The sequence below is a fragment of the Triticum dicoccoides genome, chromosome 3B, assembly GCF_002162155.2.
Source record: "Triticum dicoccoides isolate Atlit2015 ecotype Zavitan chromosome 3B, WEW_v2.0, whole genome shotgun sequence".
NCBI classification, from domain to species: Eukaryota; Viridiplantae; Streptophyta; class Magnoliopsida; order Poales; family Poaceae; genus Triticum; species Triticum dicoccoides.
Window position 1 is genome coordinate 762907892 of NC_041385.1, and position 14852 is coordinate 762922743.

The 14852-nt window shown below is 44.6% G+C and overlaps 2 protein-coding genes across 2 annotated transcripts; both read right to left on the reverse strand.

The window, feature by feature from the left end:
* Window positions 1–1332: 1332 nt before the first annotated feature.
* Window positions 1333–6535, reverse strand: LOC119278351 (putative disease resistance protein RGA3). Its single transcript, XM_037559709.1, has 3 exons — window positions 6131–6535; window positions 5506–5776; window positions 1333–5393 (listed from the first exon to the last, which is right to left on the reverse strand). The coding sequence occupies exons 1-3, from the start codon at window positions 6432–6434 to the stop codon at window positions 1682–1684; spliced, it is 4287 nt and encodes a 1428-aa protein (XP_037415606.1). The 5' UTR covers window positions 6435–6535; the 3' UTR covers window positions 1333–1681.
* Window positions 6536–11936: 5401 nt separating this feature from the next.
* Window positions 11937–13118, reverse strand: LOC119279944 (F-box protein At5g07610-like). Its single transcript, XM_037560992.1, has one exon. It carries the CDS (start codon window positions 13116–13118, stop codon window positions 11937–11939), a length of 1182 nt encoding a protein of 393 aa, XP_037416889.1.
* Between the last annotated feature and the right edge of the window lie 1734 nt (window positions 13119–14852).

The window sequence follows — 14852 nt, forward strand, 5'->3', positions numbered from 1 at the left end:
AACCAGTGATGGGTTTTTCTTCATTGTAACTGTTGCTGTTTCAAAAAACCAGTGGAACAGTTGCTGTTTCAGGGATATTGTGTGAGCAGGTAAAGGGATTTGACAGTTTCCAAATATCAGGTACCTATATAGTACCTTGTGTTAGAAGCACTTGATTAGGTTCAGAGTTCACAAATTTCTTACAACATGGAGCATTCCCTGGTGGCATTTGCTGCTTATAAAGTACTCAAACCTGCTTTCAGCGAAGCAAAGTTAAGTTAGGAAATAAAATCAAGATTATAATAGGGCAATCCAGTGACATAACTGTTAGTTGATGTAACAAAACGAATACTGGTCCTTTAATAGGTTAATATTGTCTCAACATGTTCTACAGTGTTCAGATAGCTAGCTTACTAACTGACACCATAAAAAGTCTTCTATTTCAGGTGGAAGGAATTCAGAAAATTTTCAGTCTACGAAATGACATAAATCCAGTATGAATTTCCGAGCTGTACATCCTTAACAGCATTATCTCATTATGAGAAAGTTGCCTTACATACAGACAATTTCATCATTGAGTGGAGATAAACAAAAGCTCCCAAGCCAATTGTTAGGCATTCAAGCATTACAAAACAAAAGCAGATCCACATAAGTGAAGTGCCAGGCCTGTAGTTTTCCAAATGCCAAAAAAGCCCAAAGCACACTTTTAAACAAAAAAAAATTGCAATACAGACAAATTATTCGCAAGGAGAAATAAACATAAAACTTATTCCAACAATCATCATTCAACAAAGCGATCATGGTATCCATGGTTAAGTGCTAGGGTATTGCAATTGCACGAACTACCACCATATGTAAGGGCGAACGCGAGCATAGTTACTAAGTAAAACGGCAATAGCCAGCTGCATAAAGGCATCGAGGCCACATGCATCTGTGGATGCATCTTCTGCATGCAGTCATTAATCAGCTATTTCAGTCCACAGTATGAGACTGAATAACAAATAATGAAACAGATAGGGTTACCTGTTGACTGCTCTTTTCCTTTTTTAGATCAAAAGGGCTCTCACCCCGATTCCATTTGATGAAACCACACCATCCAGTTTACAATTACAAAGCACTCGGGCCACACCTACCTACTGGCCCAGAAACTGTTGACTGTTTTTAGTTGGCATGACAGCAATAATAGAGCAAAAATTACCAGTTTGCTTCCAGAAATCCGAACATGTTAATAGCAGAGATGAGATTATGAGACACCAAAACTCTGCAGAATAAGACAAAAATTACCAGAGGATGAGGTTCTGGTGTGAAATCAAAACTCTGCAGAATAACACAAGTATTTGATACTCATAAGAGTACATAAATATGTCTAGCATAATTTATTTCTTCAAACATAGGTTACATAACAGGTCGCCCAGGAGGAACAGGGATGACCTGAGCACTCTCTCCAATACCTTATAATTATACGGTATATGTCGTGATCCTAAAGATGGGTACTTCAGCAACAATATGTTCAACATCTTCAAATGCTTGCAGAGAGACTGCTCATTTTAGCACGACGCTGAGTTATGTCAATTCTCAAGATAACATGATCAATGGTAGAACAGTTGTAAATCGAGCGGTGAGCTGCAGCACATATCCCCGAACAAGGACATGCGTCTTGAATCTTGAAATAAAGATGTTTCTGCATCTCGCTGCACAAAATTCAGTCATTCATCGTAACCCTTAGCTTGCCTCTTGTTAGCGATTCACACTGTTTTCTTAGCTCAGTACTGCAATCGTATATCACTAGCCGTTCCAGCGAAGATGGGAGGCCCTTCTTAGGCAGCCTTGGGATGTCTTCACAACAAACGATCATCAATGTCTTGAGGGAAGGAAGGCTGTGCAGTCTCGCAGGAAGATGTACGAGGTTTAAACAATCTTGAAATTCAAGGTTTTGCAGGGACCTGAGGAGCAGTAGCGCTCTCTCTTGCTCATCTGTTAGTCTTGTCCCTCCCCGTTCCAGCTTCTCAAGTCGTAGGCATTGGAGGCAAGTGAGGCCTTTGCACAGTGACATGTTAAGGAGAGACAAGTCATCAATGTGAAGACTTTCGAGTCGAGGGCACAGCTCATAGTGCCCCAACAAACGTTCCAAATATGGAGGCAAGCCAGGGGAGTTGAGTAGGGCCAAATTTCTGAGGTTCACAAGGGATTGCAAGCCCTCTAGTGCGATGAGTGATTCACATTTTTCAATTCTCAGATCTTCCAGCGACTTGCAGGAATGCAACTGTAGAGATACCAAGCTAGGGTTTTCTTGTACTTCCAAATTCATGAGGTTCACAAGGGATTGCATTCCCTTTACTGTGGCAAGCTGTTTGCATTCACGAATTCTCAAATCTTCAAGCGATGTGCAGGAATGCAGCTGTAGAGATTCCAAGCCTGGGCTTTCCAATACTTCCAATTTTCTGAGACAGGTGAGATTACCCATGAAGCAGAGTGATAGTGTTTTGTGGTCATAGTTACTGATCACAACTTGTCCAAGTGGCTGTGGAAGAAGCCATGTTCTGTTTGCCTGGACATCATTTCCTTCATTATGCGCCAAGGATGAGAGCAGCCCAGGACAGCATCGAATTATTAGCTCCTGCAGGGAGGTAAATCCAGCAAAGTCTTCCTTGTTCCCGTAAAATCTCAAATAAGGGCTTCGAGAAATAGCTATCTTTTCTAGAGAGGAGGTGAGATTTAATGGAATGCACAAAAGTCCATCTGGACCCCAGCTTGATGAAGCCTCTGGGGCTGAGATAAAATTTGGTTGACTGTTCTCTTCCTCTTCAATCTGTAACTGTGTAAATTGAGGGCAGTCATTTAAGAACAATTCCTTCAGGATCTGCGCATGTTGCAACATCAAAGATAACCACTTCCCCGTTATTCCTGATGAACTAATATAGAGACTTCTGAGACACCGGAGGCCAAACCGATATGCACCTGTCGCATATTCATCGGTAACCTCTGGCCGAACATCTGAAGAGAAAAGTTTTCTGCACCCTACTATACGGAGATCGCTTAAAGAGAAGAGCTGATTAAGACTTCGAAATGAAATAGATGTTAGGTTTCCACAACATGATATGCTCAAGGATTTTAGGTCCCCCCAATTATGGAATGCCAATATTTTTCCATCCAATCTCACTGTCTCATCGGAATTCTCACCAGATCGACTATTTGGAGAAATTTCTAGATTTTCTGTGGACGATCCCTCCATCTTCAGAAGTGTTGGAACTCCGTCGATGTGCAGTCTAGAAACATTAGTTGAATGTGGTAGGAGACACGGCATCAGTAAATGAGGACAATTGATTACTGTGAGTACTCTAAGACCGGGCAACCATAGCTTCCACCCAGTTTCGTAGTTATGACCTTCATACAATGATGGCTGCTCAACAAAGTTATGACCTTTCTCAAACAGATCGAACACCTTGAGTGCAGGGCAGCTCCGGATCTCCAGTACCCTTAAACTAGAGTTCAAATCCCCTAGGGACGTGCAGGTGCATCTCTCCAACTCTGGCATTTCAACTAAAATCAGCTCCTGCAATGATGGAACTGATACTTCTCTAATTTTCCGCAGGTTGCTCAACTTGAACGTCGTAAGAAACGGAAGTCTTTCTAGAGATGGAAATATAAGCCTTTCACCACAATCCTCTAGATTAACCATCCGCTCAAGGGTAAACGAAGTATCACGGCATAAGCCAACTTCTAATACTTGAAGGTGGAGAAACTTGCTCAAAACTTGTGGTAAATCTCCCGGCCAAACATGAGCATCCTGTAGGTTTAGATACCGAAGATGTGTAGGATTTACCAAACCGCATAGGAAGGAATGAGACCCAGCAGTTGCAGATACTTGTAACAGACGCAAATTGTGTGCCTTCTCAAATACTTGTTGGAACAATTGGGAGTCGTACTGTCCAATTAAGACCAATGATCTCAAATTTTTAACTTTTTTCAATGTATTTCGCAATATCTGTTGAAACTTCTCATCATACCAATACACACGACCAGTTACTATTGACAAATGTAGCACAGTTGATGAAATTTCATTGCACTGTAGAGCATCCAAAGTTGCACACTCAGCTCTTGAAATTACCCTTGCGAAATCATGCATAAGACCACACATAACATAAGTAGTTTGATTGTTTGAAGAGTAGCCTCCTTCAATCTGCTGAAAGAAGCCCAGGTTCACTAAATTAGTCAGATAGAGCCGTCCTATCTCATCCAATCTCATACCTGAATGACTACACTTCAGAAATCCCTGTGAAATCCAAATACGAACTATCTCCTCAGCGAGAAACCGATAATTGCAAGGGAATATAGCACAATATGAGAAGCATTGTTGTAAATGGTAGGGCAGTTGATCATAACAAAGCTTCAAAGTAGGCATAATGCCTCTTCTGAGTTGCAGGGATTTCCAATCTTCGTTCTTCAGAATGTTACTCCAATGTTCACTGGTAAGATGCTGTCTTAATAATGCCCCTGCAGTTTCTGCAGCTAGCGGGTTTCCTTTCAACTTCTCTATTATCTGCCATGCCAAAGTCCTAAGACTACCTTTCACTTCATAGTTCTCATCACCAAACACACACGCTTTAAACAATATCCAAAAATCATCTTCTTTCAAACCATGTAACTTAATTGGTTCAACCGTACCTCTCCTTTTTGCAACAGATGGTTTTCTAGTTGTCACAAGTATGATATTGCCTTTTGCATTGTCAGATTTGAAAGGGGCTAATAGTTGGTTCCACTGGCAATCATTCATGTCATCCCAGACATCATCTAAAACAAGTAGAACCCTCTTTGATTTAACATAACCTCTCAAGACCTCCTGAAGCCTGGCAAAGCTGTACAGCCCTTCATGTGTTCCTTGGGAGACAAAATCCAACATCTCTCTTGAGATTCTCGTTTCATCAAATTTGTTGGACACTGAAATCCATATTCTGTGGTCAAATTGACTTTCCACAGATGGATCGTTGTATACCAGTTGAGCCAGGGTTGTCTTCCCAACCCCACCAATGCCTAAAACAGTCAGAACTGTTACACTGCTAGATAATTTGTGTCCTTTTATCAGCCGTATGATTTCTGCCTTCTCATAATCTCTCCCATAAACTTTTCCCTGAACAAGACTTGATGTTCTACGGTGTGGATGTTCTACATGGTGGTTTGAACTTGCACTAGAGTCTGACCCAAGTATCATTAGAGCTGCTCTCACATCTCCTCGGATGCCTTGCAACTGATGAGTTATGTCTTTTATCCTATTGGAAAAGGTGACCTTGTCCCAAGTGTATGTGTCGGATCTGGTGCCGTGTTTTGGCTCCTCAACCTCAGACCCTCTCATGTTTCTGGTGGATGAAATACCATCAGTTGCAGTAGAAGTAGCACTTGCAGTAGCATCACCAGTGCTGCAATAAGAAAAAAAAAGATGGTGGATTGGCTGTTAGAACCACCATAGATGTATACAGAAGACTCTTCAAATGTGCTGACCACCCATGAAGATATAAATTTCCCAGTTACCTTGAAGGGTCACTTGCTCCACGTTTCTTCTTACAACTTTTACTCTTGAGATGCTTGCGCAAAATAGGTGTCCCCTTGTCAGTTGTGCACACAACCACTGCACGGCAGTGTTTACATATTGCTTTGACAGGCCCTCCATTTTCAACAAATTCCTCGATATCAAAGTGTCCCCAGGACTCGGACCGTAATCCGCCAACACTGCTACTCCCAGTCGATCTCTCCACTTGCAGTGATCCATGTGCATCCGTTTCGTCAAGGTCATGCCTTGTGCCTGTGCCAAAAGAAAATATGCAACGAAAATTTAACTCTCTTTCTTTGAGAATGGGCAGAAATTTAACTCCTGAGCTGTTTATCCATATATTTTGTGCTCCCTCCGTTTCGTTTTACTTTGCATACTATGTTTTCCCTGAGTCAAAGTTTTTGAAGTTTGACCAAGTTATAGAAAAACTTATCAACATTCACAATATATCAAATTAACATCATCAGATCCATGATCCATCAAGCAATAATTTTTCATATTATACTTATTTGGTATTGTAGGTGTTGATATTTGTTAATATAATTCGGTCAAACTTAACAAATCAGTACGCGGAGTAAAGAAAACGGATGGATCTAGGGGGCTTACCTCCTTCCAATTCCAGCTGCTGCTGGAGCCTCCAGTAGTGGAGCTCGTCCACCAGATCTTCCGCGCCGTAGAGCAGCTCCCTGATGCGGGCGAGCGACCGGGCCAGCGGCTGGTTCCCGATCGCCCTCCTCTTGACAGCAGAGACGACCATCTCGACTCCCTCCACCTCAGATCTGAGCCTCTCGATGTCATCCGCGAGCCCAGCCCGGCGAATCCAACCATCGAGCTCGCCGCCAACTAGGAGGCCAGCATAGATGGCCTGCACCAGCCACCCAATCGCGGCCTCCAGCGAAGTTTCTTCCATCAGATCCAGTAGAGAAGCAGTGGCTGCGGCCTGCCGGTCGGTGGAGCAGAGCACTGAGTGAGAGCAGAGCACTGAGAGTGAGAGCAGAGGCAGCAGTATGCAGCCGGGAGTCTTTTTTTTTTTTGAGGGACAGCCGGGAGTCCTTTTTAATGGAACTACTCAGGTTAGTTTGTTTATTATGTTTCTCTCGACAAGAAAAAAGTCTTGGGCCGTCATGTGCTGCGTTTCTGTTCAGGTTAGATCTACACCCGGACTTGACAAATCTGACCCCCTATACGTCCGCGTATGCATGCAGATAGATCCTCGTATTTCTGTTCCGGCATCCACATATCTTAAATCCGGACTCTTAGATCCATGCAAATACATGCACGTCGATCGTACAAGCCAATGCTGCATGTAAATAGCAAATGTTGGTACGAAGCATAGATTTACTTTAAGTGCCAAACTCAAACATTGGCTCCTTGGTTGCGATTGTGGGTCCATATGTACTCCACAAGATAATTGAGTAGTTGTGTGTGCACCCACTCATCTCAAAGATTCTAATACATCTGCAGAAAGTTCATCAGTTGAGTCGCATCTTGATCTTCTGAGATTTCTGGCGTCTTCCGATGAAGCATCAGAATCCATCATTTTCCCTAACAAGATCACAAAAAATCCGGTCGGACAATGTGTCCAACACATCAAACGCAAGACGGAGCCAGAGAGTTGCTGGACGTACCACGGTGGCGTCCGGGCCGGCGACGACATCCCTCGCGGCGAGGAAGGGAGGGCTCTTCCGCAACTAGTGGCGGAGAGCCTAGGAATGGCCGCGAAGCAGGCGCAGCAGCGGAGTGCGAGACGGACGGCACGGAAGACGAAGAAGAGAGGACATAGCAAATTGATCCGGCTGGTCTTGGGGGTGGTTTTGATGCAATTTGGGGTAGGGTCTGGTCGTCGGGTCCGACGTGACGGGCGTGCCCGGGTGCGCCCGGGCACCCCCATATCTGCCCCATATTTGGGCTGAATATGAGGGGTGCCGGTCAGCCCAGGCGTTTGAGGGCCATTTGAGGGATGCGCCTGGGTAAAAAAATCATGACCGGGCAGTGACCGGGCCGACCGACCAGGCATATGAGGCAGGTTTGAGCCGTCTGGCTGTAGATGTTCTTAGTTCCCACCCCTCCCCCATACCACTCGGCAATCGCACGGACGGAGACCTCACCGTCGCCGTCGTCCGACAAGTGTTCGGCCAAATGTCACAGTGAATATTTTGTCGTTGTCGCTGTTGACTTCTGAAGAAAACATGATGGTTATGTACTTGAAGAAGAAGGATGAATTGTTGCATGATGCGTGGTTGGGCACAAGTTAAGTTTCAAGGCATGAATCATAACACAACATTTTGGGTAAATGTGCGTGTTTGGTTCAATGAGCACAAGCACTACGCGGCCCACGACATGAAGGTGATCCATGATCGTGGTATGAGATCAGTACTCCATCGATGGTACACTATTCAAAATGCCCTCAAAAAGTATTGTGGTGCATATACACAATTGCAAAGAAGGTGGCCAAGGGCGCGTCACATAAAGAGTTCATAAGTTTTGCTTCTTTGTTGCTCTTCGTGTTAGTCATTTAATTGGTGCTCAATATTGCAACTTGCTATCATGTCATTGTCTAACACAGACATGCAAGGGCGTTGAACCATACGACGGAGTGCAAACCCTTCACAGTGATGGGTTGTTGGATAAAACTCAATGGCCATGGCTACTAGATCAACCAGTGCCCATGAAGAAGTTGTCTCATAGTGGTGGCTGCGACACTCCTAGATCTTCAAGTTGTTGCAAACTGATCACATGGTAGCAGGCGGCTTCTTCTCTATGTCTTCTTGGTGCCGAATCCCTTTCCACTGATCCAACAATGCTAGTTCTCGCTCTTCTCGGTATGCTTACTCGTGATGGGTCATAAGTCCTTGCTGTTGGTTGCTTATGTAGCTTGTTTCCGGTTCTCCTATGTTGTTCCTTGTCCCTTCTTATGTGTGCCGGATGCTACTTGTTGTAGTCGTTGTGTTCTATCATAGTCTTAATTTGTGATATGAGAATGGTTCAGGTGAGCGTAAGCCCGCTGTAGCACCATCAAGAAAAAGCGGGGAACCTTTAATTCTGAAAAAGTGTCCAGGGGTATGCGATTGCTATTTCTTGCTACTATAGTCCTGCGCACCCAAACGGTTTGTTTGTGCGTGTACAATATAGTTAAGATGGCTCTTCCGAAATTTATTAGTGTTACATTAAGTATAGTATATATAGGATGTACTATGTGCACTAGTCTACCTTTCTTGAGGATTCTGGTAGGGCTTCCGCCACATTAGCCATGTGAACTTTGTTGGTTCTATTCAATGAATGGATCCGGGGAGGGCTACATGATTTTTGAAAAGAAATATTAACTTTTTTAGGATCAATACATAGATGTCATTCACCATTTTCTTCATCACTTCAACCATGTGGTTCTCCTTATGCCGGATGCAATGACCATCAAATTGAATTGACTTTACACTAGCTTAGTCTTTTTTACTATGATAGTATACAACAAACAACAAAAACTGAAGCATTGATTAACAAATTTTCAATGTACTCGAAGATACTACGGTCTTGATTTGGGCTTTATAAGTATTTAGTGTGAACCCACCACACCAACATCCCATATAATTCATAAATATTAGAGACACACTACCTTCAAATCTTAGCTCAATGTACATCCAACTAGTTGCCGTGTGGCCTTCATCCCATGGCCCCCCGCAGACACACCATCTCTCAAATGTTGAGACTTCAGAGGAGGGGGAAGCGTTGAGAGGAGGAGGGACCGTCCTTGAAAGAGATGGAAGTAAGACACATGTAGCGTGCTTGTGCTCGGAATAGTAGGCATCCAGGAATATTTTCATCCATGCAATCTTTTGTGTTCTTTTGATTTGAGCCAACACCGACCTTCAAGGACGGAATTGTGAATAGATTGAGTTGATGTTAATTAGTGGCGTTCTTGTTGTGCTTCATGTAGTCTTCTTATGTGTATGTTTGATTACAAGTGTGTATATATGTGGCTCAACTATCTGTATGTGAACCTAGATTATGCTACTTTTTGTGCTTTCGTAAACATATCACTAACCAACCAATTGTGAAGTATTGGTCAGCAATGATTTGTTTCTTTGTGTCATCAAAATTACATTACTAACAGTCCAGCCTTCAACAGTGAGTCATCACTGGCCGGTTTTTGGTTGGTGATGAGGGTAGTCATCATAGACGCCGATGCTGACTGGCCAAAAATCGGTCAGTGATGAGATTTTGGGTCGGTCTATGTGCAACAACGATGTACTAATGTTGGTTGGGTCAATGAAGTGTTTAGTGGTGGCAGTGGAAGTGGATTGTGGCGGCGTTCTTTGCCTTAGTCATCTTGGTGATGTTGGCCGACCTCTCTCTTGGGGCTCGTGGCAGCGGCGCGAGCTCTCGGGGTTCGTCTCCCTTCGACGATGCGTGAGGCCTCACATAGTTTTCTTGTTCTCTCTATTTGTGATGGTGGCCGTGATGTGGTCCAAAGGAGGTTCATGGTTGTCTTGATGGAACATTGCGCCTCGGCACAGTATGTGGCTCTCTCACTCATGTGTTGTGGCTAGGCAGTAGGAAGCCCTTCAATAGTGGTTGCGACTCTCCTAGATCTTCAAGGTACAGACTGGTTGCAGGGTAGCAGGCAGCTTCTTATATACGTGATCTCAATGTCGAATCTCCTTTCGACTAATCCAATAATGCTAGTTCCCGCTCTTCTCGATCTGCCTGATGGTGATGGGTGCTAAGTTCTTCGTGTTGCCTGCATGTTGTAGCTCACTTTTGGTTCTCCTATGTTGTTCCTTGCTCCTTCTTGTCTGTGTCGGGTGCTACTTGTTGCAGTCATTGTGTTGTATATTAGTCTTTTTTATGATATGAAAATGGTTTAGGCCGGTGTAAGCCTATGTAGCACCGTCAAGAAAATATATGGGACCCTTTAATTCTGAAAATAGGGGACCCTTTAATATGTGCTTGCTATTTCTTGATACTATAGTCATGCACACCGAAAGAGTCTGCTTGCATGTGTACAACACAGTTAAGATGACTCTTCCGAAATTTATTAGTGTTTTGTTATATTAGTTTTGTTACGTATAGTATACATAGGATGTATTATGTGTGCTAGTCTACCTTTCTTTAGGATTCTGGTAGGGCTTCCATCACATTAGCCTTGCGAACTCTGTTGCTTCCATTCAATGAATGGATGTGGAGAGCGCGCGATACATGATTTTTGAAAAGAAAAAAAGAACTTTCTTCAGGATCAATACATATAAGTCATTCATCATTTTCATCGCTACAAACGTATGATTCTCCTTAAGTTGGATGCAATGACCATCAAACTTAATTGGCTTTGCAATAGCTCAGTCTCTTTTACTATAATATACTACCTCTGTCCGGGTTTTTTGGGCCCCTCATATTTTGGGCCAGACTTCGACCATCTATACGATTAATACAATATAAATTATATGCTACAAAAGTACACTACTGAAAAGGGCTTTTGATGGTATAATTTTTGTGACATATACATTTTATTAGTTCAACCTATAGGTCAAAGTTTAGTCGAAAATAAGAGAGGCCTAATAAACCCGGATGAAGGGAGTGGTATACAACAACCAACAAACTGAAGCATTTATTGAGAAACAAATTTTCAATGTACTGGAAGATGTTATGGTCTTGATCTGGGCTTTGTAAGTATTTAATGTGCACTCACCACACCAATCTCCGATATCATTTCATAAATATTCGAGACACACTATCTTCAAATCTTAGCTCAATATATATCCATCTAGTTGTCGTGTCGTCTTCTTCCCTTTTTTGGGTTATTCCCTCGGCAAAGTGGGCTTTGCCTGCAAGGTTCGGGCCGAGTACCCTTAGCTAGGAATTGGATTTGGTAAAGTCTCTGCCGAGTGGGAAACGGCTTTCGCCGTGTTTTTCTGGTACTCGGAAAACTTAGAAATTCTAGTAGTGATATGAGGACAAATATTATCTAAATGTGAAAAATGTAAGGTCAAAGCACAAATATTGAATCTAGAAATTACAATAGAGATAAATTAGTCAGAAAAAGAAACCATAATTTAGATATTTAAGATATATGAAATAAAATGTTAAAAGTATCTAGCTGTGTTTTGGTACTATGGTGTTAGAGTTGCATGGCCTGCTAACATACATGCACAAACACAAGCAGAAAGGACCGAGCTACTATATGGTGTTATAGTTGCATGAGATGCTAGTATACGTGCACAAACACACGTACGCAGAGTTACTAAGTTGTTAACTGCCATAGCAAGCTGCATCAAGTCAGATACATGAGTGCACTCAAGCACCAAACAAAACTATCACGACTTCATAAAGGTCTACACAAGATCAAAAAAACAATAAACATGTTCCGTTTCAAAACAAAAAGAGATACAAAACTTGACACCACACAAATAATTGAATACTTCTATTGCTCATCTGCAAATGGCTCCGAGAGCAAGGGAACATAAGGAAGATAAGGAGTCCTGCAACCCCATTCAAGATCACATATAAAACGCAGCTCCCTGGAATCCATTTCATATGCCATTAGTTTCGTCAGTGATGGGCCAGTCAGCATGTACAACTGCTCACATACAATAAATATCACATTGTGTTCTGGGTGGATTGAGATTACTCTGTAGTTCCCCGCGAACACTGAATACTCTCTTCCAAGCAGTTGTAAGTGACTAACACTGTGCTTCAGGGTCCAGTTTTCACTACTAAAATCCTCAAGAGCCCAGATTGAGAGTTCAGAAACACTCTCATTTGCCAAATGCAATTGTCCCCGTGATAGATAAACATTAGGAATACCACGAGTAGAATCTGGCATGGAGCCACGAATGAACCTGTGATTACCCTCCACATCAATTGCTACAACCAAATTATTATCTGAAGAAAAATGCAGCATCTTGTTGAAAAATATGCTTCTTGGAAAACGGGATATCGAAAGTGGACTGTCCCAGACAACTCCATTTGTCCAAACTCCAGCTTTAGAGGAATAGACCCCCACTGTTTTCTTGCCTGTATCATGACCCTGCATGTTCACATCCACAACACCAGTAGTAGAAACAAACTCGAACACATGGAAGTGGGAGGAGACAGAGGGGTCGAACCCTAGGCGGGCAGTCCGCACCTTGCTGGACCAGGTGGTGGCAGGTAGGGTCACCCATGTCTCAGTGGCGGGATTGCACACCACGTAACCAAATCCATTGACTTCAGAAGGTTGGTTCCAGCAAAGGCAGAGGAGGAGACCATTGCAGCTGTCCAGCAGGTACATGTTAACTCTCTTGCAGTTGGGCAGGAACGAGAGGGAGCAGTCCATGCTAGTGCACCAGTTCCCTGACACGCTTTGGTAACCGCAAAGCATAGCTGGGAAGCGTTCCCCTCTGAAGGTTTGGTAGAAGATGCCGGCGAGGGTCGACCGGGGCAGCTTCTTGCGGTGGTCGGGGTGGGAGACGAGGTCGCGCCACCGCCTGGAGACGCACTTGCAGCAGCAGGTGGACTGGTAGGGCACGCGCGAGATGATCTCGACCAGGAGGTCGTCCGAGAGGTCGGACACGGGGCTCCTCTTCGTGCCCCTCTTCTTCTTGTTGCAGCCGCGCGGCGCCATCAATCGGCGGCCAGTGTGCAGATCGGGACGGTACGGACGACAGAAGATTAGTGCGTGGGCGGCGGCGATGCGGGAGAGGAGAGACGAGCCGGTCCAGGTATCCTGACTCAGGGTATCTGGGTTGTAATTATCTTGTTTTTAGGGAAATCTGGGCTGTAATTATATTGGCCGGCCGTATGAATCGTTCCCAATATATAAAATAATAATAATTTATAATTGCACGTGATTATCTGGTCATCTGCTGTCCTGGTAACTATTTTTATCCTCGTGTTTTACTGTGTTTAGAAGTGATTATCCAATGTTAATCTTCTCAGGAACTTTTTGCGTAGTACTACAACAAAACTTTCTCTAGAGGTCCGGATAGGCATGTACAATGAGAAGGTTTAGGAGATACAAATATTAACATGTCTCTATATGCTGATAAATCTTCAAATTATCATAACTCAGCGACAGCGCAGGATACATCCATAATTGTGAGCAGGAGTACACCATGAACACACCACTAGGACAGGAAACTTGTGTTACAAATTGCAGGGGGAGCATGAGGTTTTTGATTGTTGAAGCCACTGATTGTGATACATACTCGAGCTAGGACCAAAACCGAGAACTGAATTTCCATGAAACCTCATCCTCGAGCACCTACAAATCAAAGCCACACCGATGATGGCGAGTGCACCACAAGGTTGAACTCCGGATTCTCGTCCCAAAGCCAAGCTTCAATCCACTACCTTCATCAAGGACACAACATAGATGCGCGTCTACATAGCCCAATCAGAGATCATGTGTTCCACTGGAGTGCATAAACTCATCGTTAAAGCCATCTGTACCATCCGCTCTTATCTTTCTACGATGCCTCGATAGCCGGATACCTCTGGAGAAGACAACGGATGACAAAGAATTCACATACCGCCTGCCTCCCGCTACGTCGCATCATTTTTGATCCAACATCAACAGGCCAAACATGACACCTCCGCCAGAGCCACTGAGCATCACCTGCCGGTAACAGGCATGACTTGACGTCTCCGTATAAGACGTCGTCCGTAGCATCCGCCAGTAACGCATCCACCGGTGGCTTCACCTGTCGGCGACATGCGCTGCCCGAAAACTCCAAAAGAGGCACATGTGTCACCTGCCGAGCCGCATCAAACCCGATCTGTTGATGGAGTGGACGTCCCATACCGCCACCAGCCTCAGAAAGGCCGTCGCCACCTCGAGATCCAGACTCCTAGTCGCCCACACAACCCCGAATTCTGCCACCGTCGATGAAGAGGGGCTACCACCCCGATTCCGGGTACTACAGGGAGTACCCACCATCGCGCCAGCCGCTGTCATCGCCCATACAACGGCAAGCCGCCGCGATCCCGCATCCAGTGGTGTTGACGCCGGAGGAAGCTCCGGGCCCACGCGCATCCTATAACGTCCCCGGGAGCGGGATCCCAAGATCCGCCGCCACAAGGACCCACCACTTGGTCCGTCATCCCCGGCAGAGGGGACGCCACCACCGCCATGACCGGAGCCGCGACTCTCGGGACCCATCACCACCGATTGGACACATCCTCTCCTGATATTCCCTCCCTACGGATCCGCTGGAGCAGCACCGAACCGCCGGGAAAGATGAACTCTGGATTGGATCTCGTTCCGCCAATCCCTCCAGATCGCGGGGCTGCAGCCCAGACCCCTGTCTTCCCCACCACTGGCGACACCCTCGCATAGTCGGCGCCCGCCTCTGGGGGC

Bases quoted from the DNA above. Each gene is read 5' to 3' on its own strand.
- LOC119278351 (XM_037559709.1), bottom strand. From the start codon at position 6,434: ATGGAAGAAACTTCGCTGGAGGCCGCGATTGGGTGGCTGGTGCAGGCC. The intron at 5,777-6,130 runs GTAAGCCCCCTA...CTTTTGGCACAG, and splicing joins GCAGCTGGAATTGGAAGGAG to GCACAAGGCATGACCTTGAC. The intron at 5,394-5,505 runs GTAACTGGGAAA...TTCTTATTGCAG, and splicing joins GGAGCAAGTGACCCTTCAAG to CACTGGTGATGCTACTGCAA.
- LOC119279944 (XM_037560992.1), bottom strand. From the start codon at position 13,118: ATGGCGCCGCGCGGCTGCAACAAGAAGAAGAGGGGCACGAAGAGGAGC.